Source organism: Gymnodraco acuticeps, unplaced genomic scaffold (assembly GCF_902827175.1).
Source record: "Gymnodraco acuticeps unplaced genomic scaffold, fGymAcu1.1, whole genome shotgun sequence".
NCBI lineage: Eukaryota > Metazoa > Chordata > Actinopteri > Perciformes > Bathydraconidae > Gymnodraco > Gymnodraco acuticeps.
Genome location: NW_022991456.1, coordinates 75,096 through 91,670, shown reverse-complemented (window position 1 = coordinate 91,670; position 16,575 = coordinate 75,096). Strand labels below are relative to the sequence as shown.

Sequence of the window (16,575 nt, the reverse complement as noted above, 5' to 3'; positions counted from 1 at the left end):
CCAAGCGGTGCTCAGAAAAGCAAAATGAGAGCGAAAGCCGAACAGGAGAGGGCAAAACTACCTAAAATAACGTCATTGTTCCGGCAGGCAGCAAAGGTAGACGTAGACTCTAACGTTACTGCAGATAGACCGCTAGCAACCCCCCCCCGGCCCCCGGCCGTCAGCTCCGAGTCCAGGCAGACAGCCCAGCAGCCCCGTTACAGCCGAGCCAGCTAGTCGTGCCTCACGCTTCGAGACAGGTTAGACATTAGAATAATATAAAGTTTTATTCGCCATAACCAGTATGCTACAGGTTACATTGGAATTGGAATCTAATCCGTTCATTTTTGCAGGTCAGCAAGAAGTCAGCTGTGCCCCCTCCGAGGCCAGTTCAGACATAGGCATAGACAAGGCTGCCCAGCCAGCTAGCCGTGCCCCCACAGACCCCAGCAGCCCCGTTACAGCCGAGCCAGCTAGTCGTGCCTCACGCTTCGAGACAGGTTAGAATAATAGAACGTTTTATTCGCCAATCGCCATAAACAGTACGAGTCAGTATGCTACAGGTTACATTGGAATTGCAATATAATCCGTTCCTTTTTGCAGGTCAGCAAGAAGTCAGCTGTGCCCCCTCCGAGGCCAGTTCAGACATAGCCAAGGTTGCCCAGCCAGCTAGCCGTGCCCCGACAGTGACAGCAGTTCCCACCCACCCCAGGAACACGTTGGCCAGCGACAACTCTGTGACTGAATACCCTACTGATAGGGGGAAATTCCCTGTAGATTTAGAAGACGATGATGTTAAACGGTACATTCTGAATAACGGGCCATGCAAGCCTGAAGGGCCATTCAAAAGGGATGGGAAGGGAAGGTGCTTTTCAAAAGAGTTCTATAACAAAACATCCAAAATTGGATGTAGAATTCCACGAAAGTGGCTATGTTACTCGCCATCTATGGACCGGGTGTACTGTGAGCAGTGCTGGCTGTTCGGTGACAGACCGTCTGCCCATCACCTCCACCAAGCGTGGAGAATAGGAATAAATGATTGGCAGGGTCTCTCTAAAAAGATTAAGGAACACGAATTCTCTCGCTCTCATTTGGCAGCATGTGTCGTGTATGATACGTGGAAAAATAATCTGACCATTGACGCGCAAATATCATCTGAGTTTAAGAGAGAGGTGGGGTTTTGGACCGAGGTCCTAACCAGAATAACTGATGTTACGCTAACACTGGCCTCTCGCAACTCTGCTTTCCGGGGTCACAGAGAGAAAATAGGTGATATAGATAATGGTAATTTCTTATCTACCATAGAACTTATGGCGCGTTATGATCCAGTTCTGCAAAGGCTTATTGAAAGCAAAAAGAAGGTGCACTACCTAAGTCCTCAAACTCAAAACGAAATAATTTCATTGCTATCGAAAAAAGTGCAGGACACAATCATTACAGACATACAGAATGCAGAATTCTATTCGATTATAATGGATACTACCCAGGACATTTCAAAAGTAGACCAACTGAGTCAAGTGTTCAGATATGTTACTATAGCAAATGATGAAAATGGAAACCCTACAGAGGTGAAAATAAACGAACGTTTTTTGGGCTTCCATGCAGTCACAGACCAAACTGCTGCAGGTCTAGAGAGAGAAATTCTCGAATCGATGGAGAGAAAGGGGATACTACTTGGGAAGTGCCGCGGACAAGGATATGACGGGGCTAGCAATATGAGTGGCGTCTACTCCGGTGTACAAAAACGCATAAGGGATAAAGAGCCCAACGCAGTGTACATTCATTGTGCTGCGCACAATTTAAACCTTGTACTCAATGACGCATGCCAAAATATACCTGAGATAAAAGACTTCTACGACACTGTTGAAAGGCTATATGTATTCTTTAGTGGAAGCATCAAACGATGGGAGCTTTTGGAAACACACCTCTCAGTGCCCAAGGCTGGCCAGCCTACACTGAAGAGACTATGCCCGACACGATGGGCATCAAGACAAGACGCCGTCCAATCATTGCGGTTCCATTATGCTGACATTATGCAAGCGCTAACTAAGATAGACTTGCTCTCCAAAAAAAGCGAGGAACGTGCCGAGGCGACTGGCTTGAAAAAAGCCATGGAGAGCTTTGAGTTTGTTGTAATGACTGTAATACAGGGCAAGGTCCTTGAAACAGTCAACATTGTGTCCCAAGCTCTCCAGCGCAAAGACGTGGACCTCTTACAGGCGACAGCAATGCTTGGTAACGCAACCGATACACTTGCCCAACTCCGAGGAGAGTTTGATGGCTTAAAAGCGCACGCGCAAGACCTGGCATCCTCATGGGGTGTCCACAGTCTCTTCAAAGACAGACGCGCAAGGCGCACAAAGAGGCACTTTTCAGAGCTTTGCGAGGACCAGCGGCTCCAAGACCCAGGGGAGCATTTTAGAGTGGCGGTATTTTACGCAAATATCGATATTGTCGTTGCCCAACTTAAAAATCGATTTGTTGGAATGAGCGAAGTTGCACAGCGATTTTCTTTTCTGCTTCCCCGCGAACTTTTGCACGCAACAGACAAGGATCTGTCTGAGTCCGCAAGTGCTTTATCAGGCCAGTATAAAGACGACCTGTCAGCCGAGTTTCCTTTCCAGATCCTGTCCCTCCGTAATGCTCTTAGGCCTACTATAAAGAAAATTGAGCGTGGAACAATCAAAGACCTTGCACAAACCCTGCTCATTGAAAATCAGTCCATTTTGCCAAGTATCCCGATGTTGCCACAGCACTGAAATTGTTTTTAACTATACCCGTGACTGTTGCCAGTGCTGAGAGATCTTTCTCAAAACTTAAATTAATAAAGACATATTTGAGGAGCACAATGTCGCAAGAGAGACTGTCTGGGTTAGCAGTCCTTAGTATTGAGAGCCGACGCGCGCGCAGTATAGATTTAAAGACTGTTATACAGGACTTTGCGCAGAAGAATGCCAGGAGACGTGCTCGTATAAAATAATAGGCCTACAAAGCAGCTCCTGATTGCATCCTCTTTGTAGCCTATATAGGATGTGTTTTATTTGCTTGTTTTTTGTAGGCTACTTTTCTTTTATACAGAATGTTATGTGAACCGTTCCGTTGTGTGAACTCCAATGATGATAGGCTATAACGTTCTACAATATACCTTCATGTTACAAAAAATACACAGCCACTTGTTTGTATTTGTCAATTATGTTTCAATCAGATGTATATTATTATACAGTTCCTACTGACCTTACTGTTTAAATCAGATGTATCTATACAGAAAGTTCCTACTGACCTATAGGCCTACTGTTTACAAAAGATGCCTGAAAAAATAAACATTTAAAAAAGTGGCCGCGATGTCTATCCCATGTCACTCTATTATTGATTTAGGGGAGGGGGCGGGGCCCCATGGTCCGACCTGCGGGGGAGCCCCGAAATATTGCGCAACGCCACTGATAACACCGGCTATTCCCCAGAGTTTGCCCCTTGGTCTCAAATCAGCTCCGCTGCAGACTCGGTGTTTGAGGGCTTGATAGCCCACTCCCGCTCCACACTCGTTGCTTTGGAACAGCCCTCAATATGGCGGACCCTCCGCGTGAACGCGCAAACGGAGGGGTAGGGTGTAGGGGGCGGTTTGGGAATGGGCCTTAGAAGAAGAAAAAGCTGAAGCTCTGTCGCGGAGATATGACGTAGGCCCCGGAAGCTGCTCAGAGTGCACGCGCCCTGTCTGCAGAGCTGGTGAGTCTATTGTTTTTAACTGTAAATCTTATATTATATAATATCCCCCCCGGTATCTGAGCCTGTATCTGCGGGTGCTCCGTCAGAGACAGGCTCCGGTTCTCATTAAAAACCAGCGTAGCACTAAACTGCTGTTGTTGTTGGCCCGTTAGCTGCTAACTGTTGTTAGCCTGTTAGCTGCTAACTGCTAACAGCAGCGCTGCATGTCTCCACAGCGATTAGCTTAGCTTAGTTTTAGGTTTATCTTATTTAGTGGAGGCTGTGTGTGAGTTTCCTCTGCTGTTGAGAGCAGAGGCCTGTACTACGAAGCCGGTTCAACATAACCTGGATATGTTTGAGTTACCCGCAGGGGCGGATCTAGACAAATATTCATAGAGTGGCCAGAGGGTGGCAGGATATTTTGAGGGATGGTGTCCCCTGGCAGAAGCATATGCTGATTTAATCGCAGTCATATCAACAATGTTAACTTGGAAAGCCACAATATTAATATTTTAACTCAACAACATTACAGTACATGTACAGTTTTGCTGCTGTGTTTATTGTATTTTGTTACTCTGGCACAACAAGTTCCTTCTGGATAAATAAAGTCTTATCTTATCTTAGGTGACATTATTGTGGCACATCAGTAAAGCCTTACATATAAATATATAAGGTGGCAGATATAATTGAATGAATTTTAACTGAACAATAACTGAATGAGTTTGTTTCACTCTTAGACCAGCAGGAGTACCAATCTATGCAGACTGCTGCAATAAGTACATTAATTAACTGTCTCATCGATGTTTGTCTGAATGAATATGAAACTATTAACAATCATATTATTCCTATCAGCTGTCAATCACTGTTATGATTCACATATTCATTTATTATTAAATAAACTATATATTGAATTGATTCGATTGGCTGACGCTTCCGTCGAAGCTTCAAAAGTTGAACATTGCTCTACTTTTGCAGCGAGCACCGCGAGAAAAGCTACGCTTTGCTCCCACAATGCAGTTCGGCGAAGCGTGACGTCACCCCATTCAAAGTGAATGGGCAGAAACGTTGAAGCTTCAACGCACGCCGCCGTGTGGACGGGCCGTCACTGGATGGCTCTCACCTGTATACAGATCACACTCACCTTCTTTTTCCCAATCTGACACTTCCTGTTTCTGTGTTTCAGTGAAACATGGACCCACACCTGGCCAGAGAGGGAGGAGAGAGAGGGGGGCGAGAGAGAGAGGGGGGAGAGCGAGAGGGGCGAGAGAGAGAGTGGGGCGAAAAAGAGGTGCGAGAGAGAGAGGGGGGCGAGAAAGAGGTGCGAGAGAGAGAGGGGGGCGAAAAAGAGGGACGAGAGGGACGAGAGAGAGAGGTGCGAGAGAGAGAGGGGGGGAGAGGGACGAGAGAGAGAGGTGCGAGAGAGAGAGGGGGGAGAGAATGAGGTGCGAGAGAGAGAGGGGGGAGAGACAGAGGTGCGAGAGAATGAGGGGGGAGAGAGAGAGGGGGGAGAGACAGAGGTACGAGAGACAGAGGTGCGAGAGAGAGAGGGGGGAGAGACAGAGGTACGAGAGACAGAGGTGCGAGAGAGAGAGGGGGGAGAGAGAGAGGGGCGAGAGAGACAGGGGCGAGAGAGAGCGGGGCGAGAGAGAGCGGGGCGAGAGAGAGCGGGGCTGAAGAGGAAACAGGAAGACGAAGAAACATCATCCAATGAGAAGCTGGTAGATACAAACTCTTTATTCATCAGGTGATTGATCAGTTCTCTCTCCTCAGGTGATTGATCAGTTCTCTCTCCTCAGGTGATTGATCAGTTCTCTCTCCTCAGGTGATTGATCAGTTCTCTCTCCTCAGGTGATTGATCAGTTCTCTCTCCTCAGGTGATTGATCAGTTCTCTCTCCTCAGGTGATTGATCAGTTCTCTCTCCTCAGGTGATTGATCAGTTCTCTCTCCTCAGGTGATTGATCAGTTCTCTCTCCTCAGGTGATTGATCAGTTCTCTCTCCTCAGGTGATTGATCAGTTCTCTCTCCTCAGGTGATTGATCAGTTCTCTCTCCTCAGGTGATTGATCAGTTCTCTCTCCTCAGGTGATTGATCAGTTCTCTCTCCTCAGGTGATTGATCACAGTGTGAAAGTGGCTCGTCACTACAACAGCTTGCAGGAAGTCGGTCTCGCGGCTCGGAGTCGAAGCAGGATTTTCTTCATGAGGAATTTTAACAACTGGCTGAAGAGCATCCTGATTGGTAACTCAATTAAAATACTAATCAAACCATCAATTAACACACCTTTAATCTATTTATTTGATTAATTGATTCATAATAAATAAGCTCAATTAAATGATCAGTTAATCAGTAGACAATACTATGGCGTGTTTCCACTGCAGGCCTCGCTCGGCCTCGCTCGGTTTGGTTAGGCCTTATTAGGCCCGGCTCACTTTAATGCTGCGTTTCCATTACAGTTGAGGAACTGGGGCAGTTACTATAGTAACGCAGTGTAGGCGGAGCCGTGACGTCATCTTCAATGAGCGCCCCAAAAAACAACACAGCCGTTAGCTGTTAGCCCTCAGAGCTCACAGCTCCTCATATCTGTTCAGAAACTAGACAGAAGTTAAACAAGTACAAACCACAGACTGCCTGTGTCATGGAGAATACAGTCGCTGCTTTATTTATGTCTGTATAGGCCGTTGTTGTGAGTGTGGACGGTCGGAGCATATATAACGTTAGCTTAGCCAAGCTACATTTAGAAAACCCGCATTTTAAAAGGTGTTTCTCTGCCGTCTGTCTGCAGACTCAAAGCATTAATTCATGGTTTTTACTAACCGGTATCAGTATGTTGTTACTTCGGCATCATTTTGAAACGTGGATTACAATTAAATCACGGTCAAATATGTTCATCTTGATGTAGTTGTAGCCCCCTTGCCAGCGATTCTCTCTCTAGTTTAGCATACTCAGCCCGACTCAGCCTGGTTGTTCCTGGCCCTAGAACCACCATTTAGTCGGGCCAGAAAAAAGTTGAAAAAGTAGCCCTGGGCCAAAACTAGGCCAAGTGGAAACGCAACCAAAAACGGGCCCCGCACGGCTCGGCACGCTTAAAGCGAGCTACCCGCTGCAGTGGAAACGTGCCACTAGAGAGTTCTTGCAGTTTACACTTCATGAATAATGAGGTTAAAATCAGACCACCACAGTGAGTCGGCTGATTGGCTGTGTGCTTGATTGACAGGTGAGGTTCTGGAGCAGGTGCGGGGGGCGGGCTCTCAGCAGGTGAGTGTGTTGGATCTTGGCTGTGGGAAAGGTGGTGATCTGCTGAAGTGGAGGAGAGGAGGAATCAATCACCTGGTCTGTGCAGGTAACTGTCCCGCTGCATTCTGATTGGCTGCTCTTCCCCTTCTGACCCTCTGTCTTCATCAATTATTTGATAATGTTGATCCTCAGATATCGCAGCCGTCTCTGTGGATCAGTGCGAGAGTCGCTATGAAGACATGAAGAAGAAGAGCTACGCTAACGAGAAGGTCTACAGCGCGCAGTTCATCAGTGCAGACTGCACCAAGGTAGAACCGCAGCACCTAGATCAGCTCACCAGGGTAGAACCGCAGCACCTAGATCAGCTCACCAAGGTAGAACCGCAGCACCTAGATCAGCTCACCAGGGTAGAACCGCAGCACCTAGATCAGCTCACCAAGGTAGAACCGCAGCACCTAGATCAGCTCACCAAGGTAGAACCGCAGCACCTAGATCAGCTCACCAAGGTAGAACCGCAGCACCTAGATCAGCTCACCAGGGTAGAACCACAGCACCTAGATCAGCTCACCAAGGTAGAACCGCAGCACCTAGATCAGCTCACCAAGGTAGAACCGCAGCACCTAGATCAGCTCACCAGGGTAGAACCGCAGCACCTAGATCAGCTCACCAGGGTAGAACCGCAGCACCTAGATCAGCTCACCAAGGTAGAACCGCAGCACCTAGATCAGCTCACCAAGGTAGAACCGCAGCACCTAGATCAGCTCACCAGGGTAGAACCGCAGCACCTAGATCAACTCACCAAGGTAGAACCGCAGCACCTAGATCAGCTCACCAAGGTAGAACCGCAGCACCTAGATCAGCTCACCAAGGTAGAACCGCAGCACCTAGATGAGCTCACCAGGGTAGAACCGCAGCACCTAGATCAACTCACCAAGGTAGAACCGCAGCACCTAGATCAACTCACCAAGGTAGAACCGCAGCACCTAGATCAGCTCACCAAGGTAGAACCGCAGCACCTAGATGAGCTCACCAAGGTAGAACCGCAGCACCTAGATCAGCTCACCAAGGTAGAACCGCAGCACCTAGATCAGCTCACCAAGGTAGAACCGCAGCACCTAGATCAGCTCACCAGGGTAGAACCGCAGCACCTAGATCAACTCACCAAGGTAGAACCGCAGCACCTAGATGAGCTCACCAGAGTAGAACCGCAGCACCTAGATGAGCTCACCAGGGTAGAACCGCAGCACCTAGATCAACTCACCAAGGTAGAACCGCAGCACCTAGATCAGCTCACCAGGGTAGAACCGCAGCACCTAGATCAGCTCACCAGGGTAGAACCGCAGCACCTAGATCAGCTCACCAGGGTAGAACCGCAGCACCTAGATCAACTCACCAAGGTAGAACCGCAGCACCTAGATCAGCTCACCAGGGTAGAACCGCAGCACCTAGATCAGCTCACCAAGGTAGAACCGCAGCACCTAGATCAGCTCACCAAGGTAGAACCGCAGCACCTAGATGAGCTCACCAGGGTAGAACCGCAGCACCTAGATCAGCTCACCAGGGTAGAACCGCAGCACCTAGATCAGCTCACCAAGGTAGAACCGTAGCACCTAGATCAGCTCACCCAGGTAGAACCGCAGCACCTAGATCAGCTCACCAGGGTAGAACCGCAGCACCTAGATCAGCTCACCAAGGTAGAACCGCAGCACCTAGATCAGCTCACCAAGGTAGAACCGCAGCACCTAGATGAGCTCACCAGGGTAGAACCGCAGCACCTAGATCAGCTCACCAGGGTAGAACCGCAGCACCTAGATCAGCTCACCAAGGTAGAACCGTAGCACCTAGATCAGCTCACCAAGGTAGAACCGCAGCACCTAGATCAGCTCACCAGGGTAGAACCGCAGCATCTAGATCAGCTCACCAAGGTACAACCGTAGCACCTAGATCAGCTCACCAAGGTAGAACTGCAGCACCTAGATCAGCTCACCAAGGTAGAACCGCAGCACCTAGATCAGCTCACCAGGGTAGAACCGCAGCACCTAGATCAGCTCACCAAGGTAGAACCGCAGCACCTAGATCAGCTCACCAAGGTAGAACCGCAGCACCTAGATGAGCTCACCAAGGTAGAACCGCAGCACCTAGATCAGCTCACCAAGGTAGAACCGCAGCACCTAGATCAGCTCACCAAGGTAGAACCGCAGCACCTAGATGAGCTCACCAGGGTAGAACCGCAGCACCTAGATCAACTCACCAAGGTAGAACCGCAGCACCTAGATGAGCTCACCAGAGTAGAACCGCAGCACCTAGATGAGCTCACCAGAGTAGAACCGCAGCACCTAGATGAGCTCACCAGGGTAGAACCGCAGCACCTAGATCAGCTCACCAAGGTAGAACCGTAGCACCTAGATGAGCTCACCAGGGTAGAACCGCAGCACCTAGATCAGCTCACCAAGGTAGAACCGCAGCACCTAGATCAGCTCACCAAAGTAGAACCGCAGCACCTAGATGAGCTCACCAGGGTAGAACCGCAGCACCTAGATGAGCTCACCAAGGTTCACCCAGATAGAACCGCAGCACCTAGATCAGCTCACCAAGGTAGAACCGTAGCACCTAGATCAGCTCACCAAGGTAGAACCGCAGCACCTAGATCAGCTCACCAAGGTAGAACCGCAGCACCTAGATCAGCTCACCAGGGTAGAACCGCAGCACCTAGATCAGCTCACCAAGGTAGAACCGCAGCACCTAGATCAGCTCACCAAGGTAGAACCGCAGCACCTAGATCAGCTCACCAGGGTAGAACCGCAGCACCTAGATCAACTCACCAAGGTAGAACCGCAGCACCTAGATGAGCTCACCAGAGTAGAACCGCAGCACCTAGATGAGCTCACCAGGATAGAACTGCAGCACCTAGATCAACTCACCAAGGTAGAACCGTAGCACCTAGATCAGCTCACCAGGGTAGAACCGCAGCACCTAGATGAGCTCACCAAGGTAGAACCGCAGCACCTAGATCAGCTCACCAAGGTAGAACCGCAGCACCTAGATCAGCTCACCAAGGTAGAACCGCAGCACCTAGATGAGCTCACCAGGGTAGAACCGCAGCACCTAGATCAACTCACCAAGGTAGAACCGCAGCACCTAGATGAGCTCACCAGAGTAGAACCGCAGCACCTAGATGAGCTCACCAGGGTAGAACCGCAGCACCTAGATCAGCTCACCAGGGTAGAACCGCAGCACCTAGATCAGCTCACCAGGGTAGAACCGCAGCACCTAGATGAGCTCACCAAGGTAGAACCGCAGCACCTAGATCAGCTCACCAAGGTAGAACCGCAGCACCTAGATGAGCTCACCAGGGTAGAACCGCAGCACCTAGATCAACTCACCAAGGTAGAACCGCAGCACCTAGATGAGCTCACCAGAGTAGAACCGCAGCACCTAGATCAGCTCACCAAGGTAGAACCGCAGCACCTAGATTAGCTCACCAGGGTAAAACCGCAGCACCTAGATCAGCTCACCAAGGTAGAACCGCAGCACCTAGATCAGCTCACCAAGGTAGAACCGTAGCGCCTAGATGAGCTCACCAGGGTAGAACCGCAGCACCTAGATCAGCTCACCAAGGTAGAACCGCAGCACCTAGATCAGCTCACCAAGGTAGAACCGCAGCACCGAGATGAGCTCACCAGGGTAGAACCGCAGCACCTAGATGAGCTCACCAAGGTTCACCCAGGTAGAACCGCAGCACCTAGATCAGCTCACCAGGGTAGAACCGCAGCACCTAGATCAGCTCACCAAGGTAGAACCGTAGCACCTAGATGAGCTCACCTGTGTAGAACCACAGCACCTAGATCAGCTCACCAAGGTAGAACCCTAGCACCTAGATCAGCTCACCAAGGTAGAACCGCAGCACCTAGATGAGCTCACCAGGGTAGAACCGCAGCACCTAGATGAGCTCACCAAGGTAGAACCGCAGCACCTAGATGAGCTCACCAGGGTAGAACCGCAGCACCTAGATGAGCTCACCAAGGTTCACCCAGGTAGAACCGCAGCACCTAGATCAGCTCACCAAGGTAGAACTGTAGCACCTAGATGAGCTCACCTGTGTAGAACCACAGCACCTAGATGAGCTCACCAAGGTAGAACCGCAGCACCTAGATGAGCTCACCATGGTAGAACCGTAGCACCTAGATGAGCTCACCTGTGTAGATCCACAGCACCTAGATGAGCTCACCAAGGTAGAACCGCAGCACCTAGATGAGCTCACCATGGTAGAACCGTAGCACCTAGATGAGCTCACCATGGTAGAACCACAGCACCTAGATGAGCTCACCTGTGTAGAACCACAGCACCTAGATCAGCTCACCAAGGTAGAACCGCAGCACCTAGATGAGTTCACCATGGTAGAACCGTAGCACCTAGATGAGCTCACCTGTGTAGAACCACAGCACCTATGGTAGTCAGACTGCAGGATGTGTTAGTTATGATGGTCGGCTGTGTCCATAAAGTGGAAATTACCCTTACTCTGTGACTTGTTGCTACAGGAGGTTCTGTCGGAGAAGCTGGACGACCCAGCGCTGATGTTTGACATCTGCAGCTGTCAGTTTGTGTACCATTACTCGTTTGAGAGCGAGCAGAAGGCCGACATGATGCTGAGGAACGCCTGCGAGCGCCTGAAGCCCGGAGGCTTCTTCATCGGAACAACGCCAGATGCCTTTGAGCTGGTGTAAGAAACAGCGCTGAAGTCCACAGACTGATGATGGAGGAACCTGATCATACACCGACACTTAACACCATCTCTGTTTCTGCTCCACAGGAAACGTCTGGAGGCGTCCGACTCTCTGGCGTTTGGTAACGAAGTCTTTAAGGTGTCCTTCCAGTCCAAAGGTTCTTACCCTCTGTTTGGATGTCAGTATCACTTCAGCCTGGAGGACGTGGTGAACGTTCCTGAGTCGCTGGTCTACTTCCCTCTATTTGAACAGTGAGAGCTTTTCTAAATATTCAGGCTCCGTCTGAATCATAGTTAGAGGCTGATCAAACTGCATCTCTGTGTTTGTGTCAGCATGGCGAAGCGCTACAACATGCGTCTGGTTCTGAAGCAGAGGTTCTCTGAGTTCTTCGAGGAGAAGGTGAAGAAGGAGCAGCACCTCAGCCTGATGATGAAGATGGCGGCTCTGGAGGTAAATTAAACTCTGGATGAATAACTGCTCTAAAGAAACACATACAGTGATCCGTTAAAATACACCTGTTGTACTTCCAGCCGTTTCCCTGTGAGGAAGGAGGTCGCCAGGCCACAGACAGCAGAGGAGAGTACTGCCATGCTAAAGAGCACTGCGGCAGCTCCGGACGTCCACTGGTGGGTCGGCTTTAGAACCGGGTCCCACTCTGTAGAACAGGCCCCAAAATTGTGTGTGTGTGTGTGTGTGTGTGTGTGTGTGTGTGTGTGTGTGTGTGTGTGTGTGTGTGTGTGTGTGTGTGTGTGTGTGTGTGTGTGTGTGTGTGTGTGTGTGTGTGTGTGTGTGTGTGTGTGTGGTGTGTGTGTGTGTGTGTGTGTGTGTGTGTGTGTGTGGTGTGTGTGTGTGTGTGTGTGTGTGTGTGTTTGTGTGTGTGTGTGTGGTGTGTGTGTGTGTGTGTGTGTGTGTGTCCGACTCTGTCTGACTCTGTCTGTTTGTTTTCAGGGAACTCTGAGCAGATCTGAGTGGGAGGCAACCAGTGAGTTCATTATTCCCAATTAAAGTCAAACCTGTGTTTTGAAAGATGTCTGTGTTGAATGTGATGTATAAACGGCTGCATGTTAACACCCCCCCCCCCCCCCCCCCCCCCCCTCCCTGCAGGTATCTACCTGGTGTTCGTCTTCCAGAAGATGTCCTGAAGCTGAACCTCGTCTCTGTACAGTGTTTCACTTTTTTCTTTTCCCGTCATCTTTTTGATAAACTATTAACTGTGTTGGGTCTCATTTCAGAATGAATAAAAACTATATGTAAAGTCAGTGCTTATTGTTGCTATCATCAATAATATGAATGAATATGAAATCAGAAGGCCCTCCTACAGCTCTGTAAAAATGAAGAGTCCACTGAAAATGTTTCTTGACCCTCGTAATGTCCTGCGACGGCCAGACACCTTCTGTCCTCCATCTGGTTTGGACACGTGATGGCAGGGGGACATCCGGGTGTTAGGGTTGGAAATTACTTTTTATATTGATGCTTATACTTTTGTACTTTTACTTGAGTGACATTTTAAAGGCAGGACTTGTACATGTGTCAGAGTATTGCAGCAGTCACACACTAACACTCCCATGAAGGCTGCAGAGACCTCAACTCACTTATTACATTATTTTGTTTGTGTGTATATATATATATATAAATATACATCCACATCCATGGCCTTCGCTTATTTTCTGTAAATAACATGGAGAATAAAGAAAAAATCTTTGTTTTGCGACTTTTGCTAAAATGCACCTAAACAGTTACGTTGTTGGTAAGATGTTCCAGTCAATACGACCAGGATACAATACTGACACACACACACACACACACATACCTGATATATTGTTTCAAAGCACCGAGAAGCCTCTGCTTCTGTTTTCCCGCACACTTTACCCTCCGAAGTGTGGGAACTTGCACAAGTATCATTCCAGAAGATTCTAAACATTAGAACATTTCGATCATCCCGCCATAGGAACTTTGACCCATTAGGAAGTTTTAGATGATGTAATTGAATCCAGAGTGATGAGACTTAGCATGGTCCCAAATGTAGTATTAAGCACAAGAGGTTAAGGGCAGTCCCATGGAGTCAAAATTAGATATTTTATTATATATTCATTTTAGGGCTGTCTTCTTCATTTCATTCTCTCTACCCCTTTCCAAACATAACGAACTAATCTCTTCTCATCCTGCACCTGTCCGCCGTAACCTTCGTTCCCTCTCCCCCTCTACCTTTGCCTCGTCGGTGCTCTCAGCCCTCCCTTTCTCTGACCCTTTCCAACTCCTGCCTCCAAACTCTGCTGCAGAAACTCTCCTCTCTACTCTCTCATCCTCTCTGGAGTCTCTCTGTCCTCTCACATCTCGGCAGGCTCGTCAGTCCCCTCCTGCTCCCTGGCTAAATGACGCACTGCGTGCTAATAGAACCATCCTTAGGGCAGCAGAGCGGAAACGGAGGAAATCCAAACACTGTGACGACCTCCTAACCTATCAGGCTCTCCTCTCCTCTTTCTCTGCTTCGATCTCTCAGGCAAAAAGCACTTTCTTTCAAGATAAGATCCAATCTTCCTATTCCAATCCCAAAAAACTATTTTCCATCTTCTCCACCCTCTTGGACCCTCCCAAAGCCCCTCCCCCCTCCTCACTTCTGTCAAGCGACTTTGTTAACCACTTTGAAAAAAAGGTTGATGATATTCACTCTTCTTTTTCTGACTCACCTTTACTCACCGCTGGGTCACCAGACCCTCCTTCCACCCACACACTAACCTCCTTTTCCCCTCTCTCTCCAAGTGAGGTTCTTACCCTCATTACCTCTGCCCGCCCTACCACCTGTCCTCTGGACCCTATCCCTTCAAACCTCCTTCAGACTATCGCTCCTGATATTCTACCGTTTCTCTCCCATTTCATCAACACTTCTCTAACTTCTGGTCACTTTCCAAACAGTCTCAAGGAGGCAAGAGTAAACCCTCTCCTAAAGAAACCCACTTTCAACCCGTCTGATGTTATAAACTACAGGCCTGTCTCTCTACTCCCGTTCCTGTCTAAAACACTTGAACGTGCTGTCTTTAAACAACTCTCCTGTTATCTCCATCAGAACAACCTTCTGGATCCGCACCAGTCTGGTTTCAAGGCAGGTCACTCCACAGAAACTGCCCTCCTTGCTGTCACTGAGGAACTGCACACTGCTAAAGCAGCTTCCATCTCCTCTGTCATCATCCTGTTGGATCTGTCTGCTGCATTCAACATGGTGAATCATCAGATCCTCCTTCACACTCTCCAAGAACTTGGAGTTTCAGGCTCTGCACTTTCCCTCCTCACCTCATACCTCAAAGACCGTACCTACAGGGTAACTTGGAGAGGGTCAGAGTCCGACCCTAGTCAATTAACTACAGGGGTCCCTCAGGGCTCTGTTCTTGGTCCCCTCCTCTTCTCCTTGTACACAAACTCGCTCGGATCAGTCATTAGCCCACATGGTTTTTCATACCACTGCTACGCTGACGACACCCAATTAATTCTGTCCTTTCCCCGCTCAGAGACCCAGGTCGTCGCACGCATCTCTGCTTGTCTAGCTGACATCTCTCAGTGGATGTCTGCTCACCACCTCAAGCTCAACCTTGACTAGACTGAACTGCTTTTCCTTCCGGGAAAAGATTGTCCCACTCTTGACCTAACAATCAACATCGGCACCTCTGTTGTTTCCCCGACTCAGACTGCAAGGAATCTGGGTGTGACCCTAGATAACAACCTGTCCTTCACTGCAAACATCGCTGCTACAACCCGCTGCTGCAGATACACGCTTTACAACATCAGGAGGATACGTCCCCAGCTGACCCAGAAAGCCACGCAGGTTCTGGTCCAGGCTCTCGTCATCTCACGCCTAGACTACTGCAACTCCCTCCTGGCTGGTCTACCTGCATGTGCCATCCGACCTCTGCAGCTCATCCAGAATGCAGCGGCTCGCCGGGTCTTCAACCTTCCTAAATGTTCCCACACCACGCCGCTCTTCCGCTCCCTTCACTGGCTTCCAGTAACTGCTAGAATCCACTTCAAGACTCTGGTACTTGCGTACCATGCTGCGAATGGATCTGGCCCTTCCTACATCCAGGACATGGTTAAACCGTACACCCCAGCACGTGCATTCCGCTCTGCATCAGCCAAACGGCTCGCTGCGCCCTCGCTGCGAAGGGTACCCAAGTTCCCATCAGCAGAAACACGTGGGTTTGCTATCCTGGCTCCAAAATGGTGGAATGAGCTCCCCATTGACATCAGGACAGCAGAAAGCTTACACACCTTCCAGACTGAAAACTCATCTCTTTCGACTCCACTTCGAGCGATAGAATTACTAACAAAGAACGTATATACTAATAAAGGACTGTCTTATCTAAAGCCAGTTGAGTAGAACTTGAAATGTTTGGCTCTATGAAACCTGATGTTCTTTATGATTCTGTTTTCTTCAAGGTTGTGTCTTCCTGGTCGAACGCACTTATTGTAAGTCGCTTTGGATAAAAGCGTCAGCTAAATACAATGTAATGTAATGTGCGGCGGGGTTAAAACCTGTACTCCTGCCCCCCTGAGGGGGTCTCCGAGGCTGCGTATCCAACACACTCTCACTCCATAATCGTCCAGGAGCGACGTTTGGTCAGGGTCCCTGTGGCATGCAGTTGTGACGCTCCTAGGCTCCTTCAGCTTCATAAAGGGACGCAAATAGCTTTCAACTGATTGCAATGTATTCCCATCTGCGGCGGGATTTGACGCTCATGGAAGCACGGCATTCGTTTGTGTCGGCAGCTCTTAAAGGCAATGTGAGCGTCCATTCTCATTGGATAACGGAGAATTGTACACCCGGAAGTAAGTATTCCCCTTACTGTCGATTGATTTTACAGTGATATCTGCACTACTCATCGACTAAAACACACCAGATTATCCTTGTTAATTACACAACATTGATTGGTTTAAATTGTGTGCA

General features: G+C 49.1%; 2 protein-coding genes across 2 annotated transcripts; both read left to right on the top strand.

The window, feature by feature from the left end:
• Positions 1–264: 264 nt before the first annotated feature.
• Positions 265–2,218, top strand: LOC117532973 (zinc finger MYM-type protein 5-like). The gene is made up of 3 exons (XM_034196595.1): positions 265–479; positions 583–1,248; positions 2,199–2,218. Exons 1-3 carry the CDS (start codon positions 284–286, stop codon positions 2,216–2,218), a joined length of 882 nt encoding a protein of 293 aa, XP_034052486.1. The 5' UTR covers positions 265–283.
• A 3,553-nt stretch (positions 2,219–5,771) lies between these two features.
• On the top strand, positions 5,772–12,898 carry rnmt (RNA (guanine-7-) methyltransferase). The gene is made up of 9 exons (XM_034196594.1): positions 5,772–5,919; positions 6,896–7,021; positions 7,108–7,223; positions 11,454–11,635; positions 11,726–11,890; positions 11,972–12,089; positions 12,170–12,265; positions 12,588–12,621; positions 12,744–12,898. Exons 1-9 carry the CDS (start codon positions 5,880–5,882, stop codon positions 12,779–12,781), a joined length of 915 nt encoding a protein of 304 aa, XP_034052485.1. The 5' UTR covers positions 5,772–5,879; the 3' UTR covers positions 12,782–12,898.
• Positions 12,899–16,575: the final 3,677 nt, after the last annotated feature.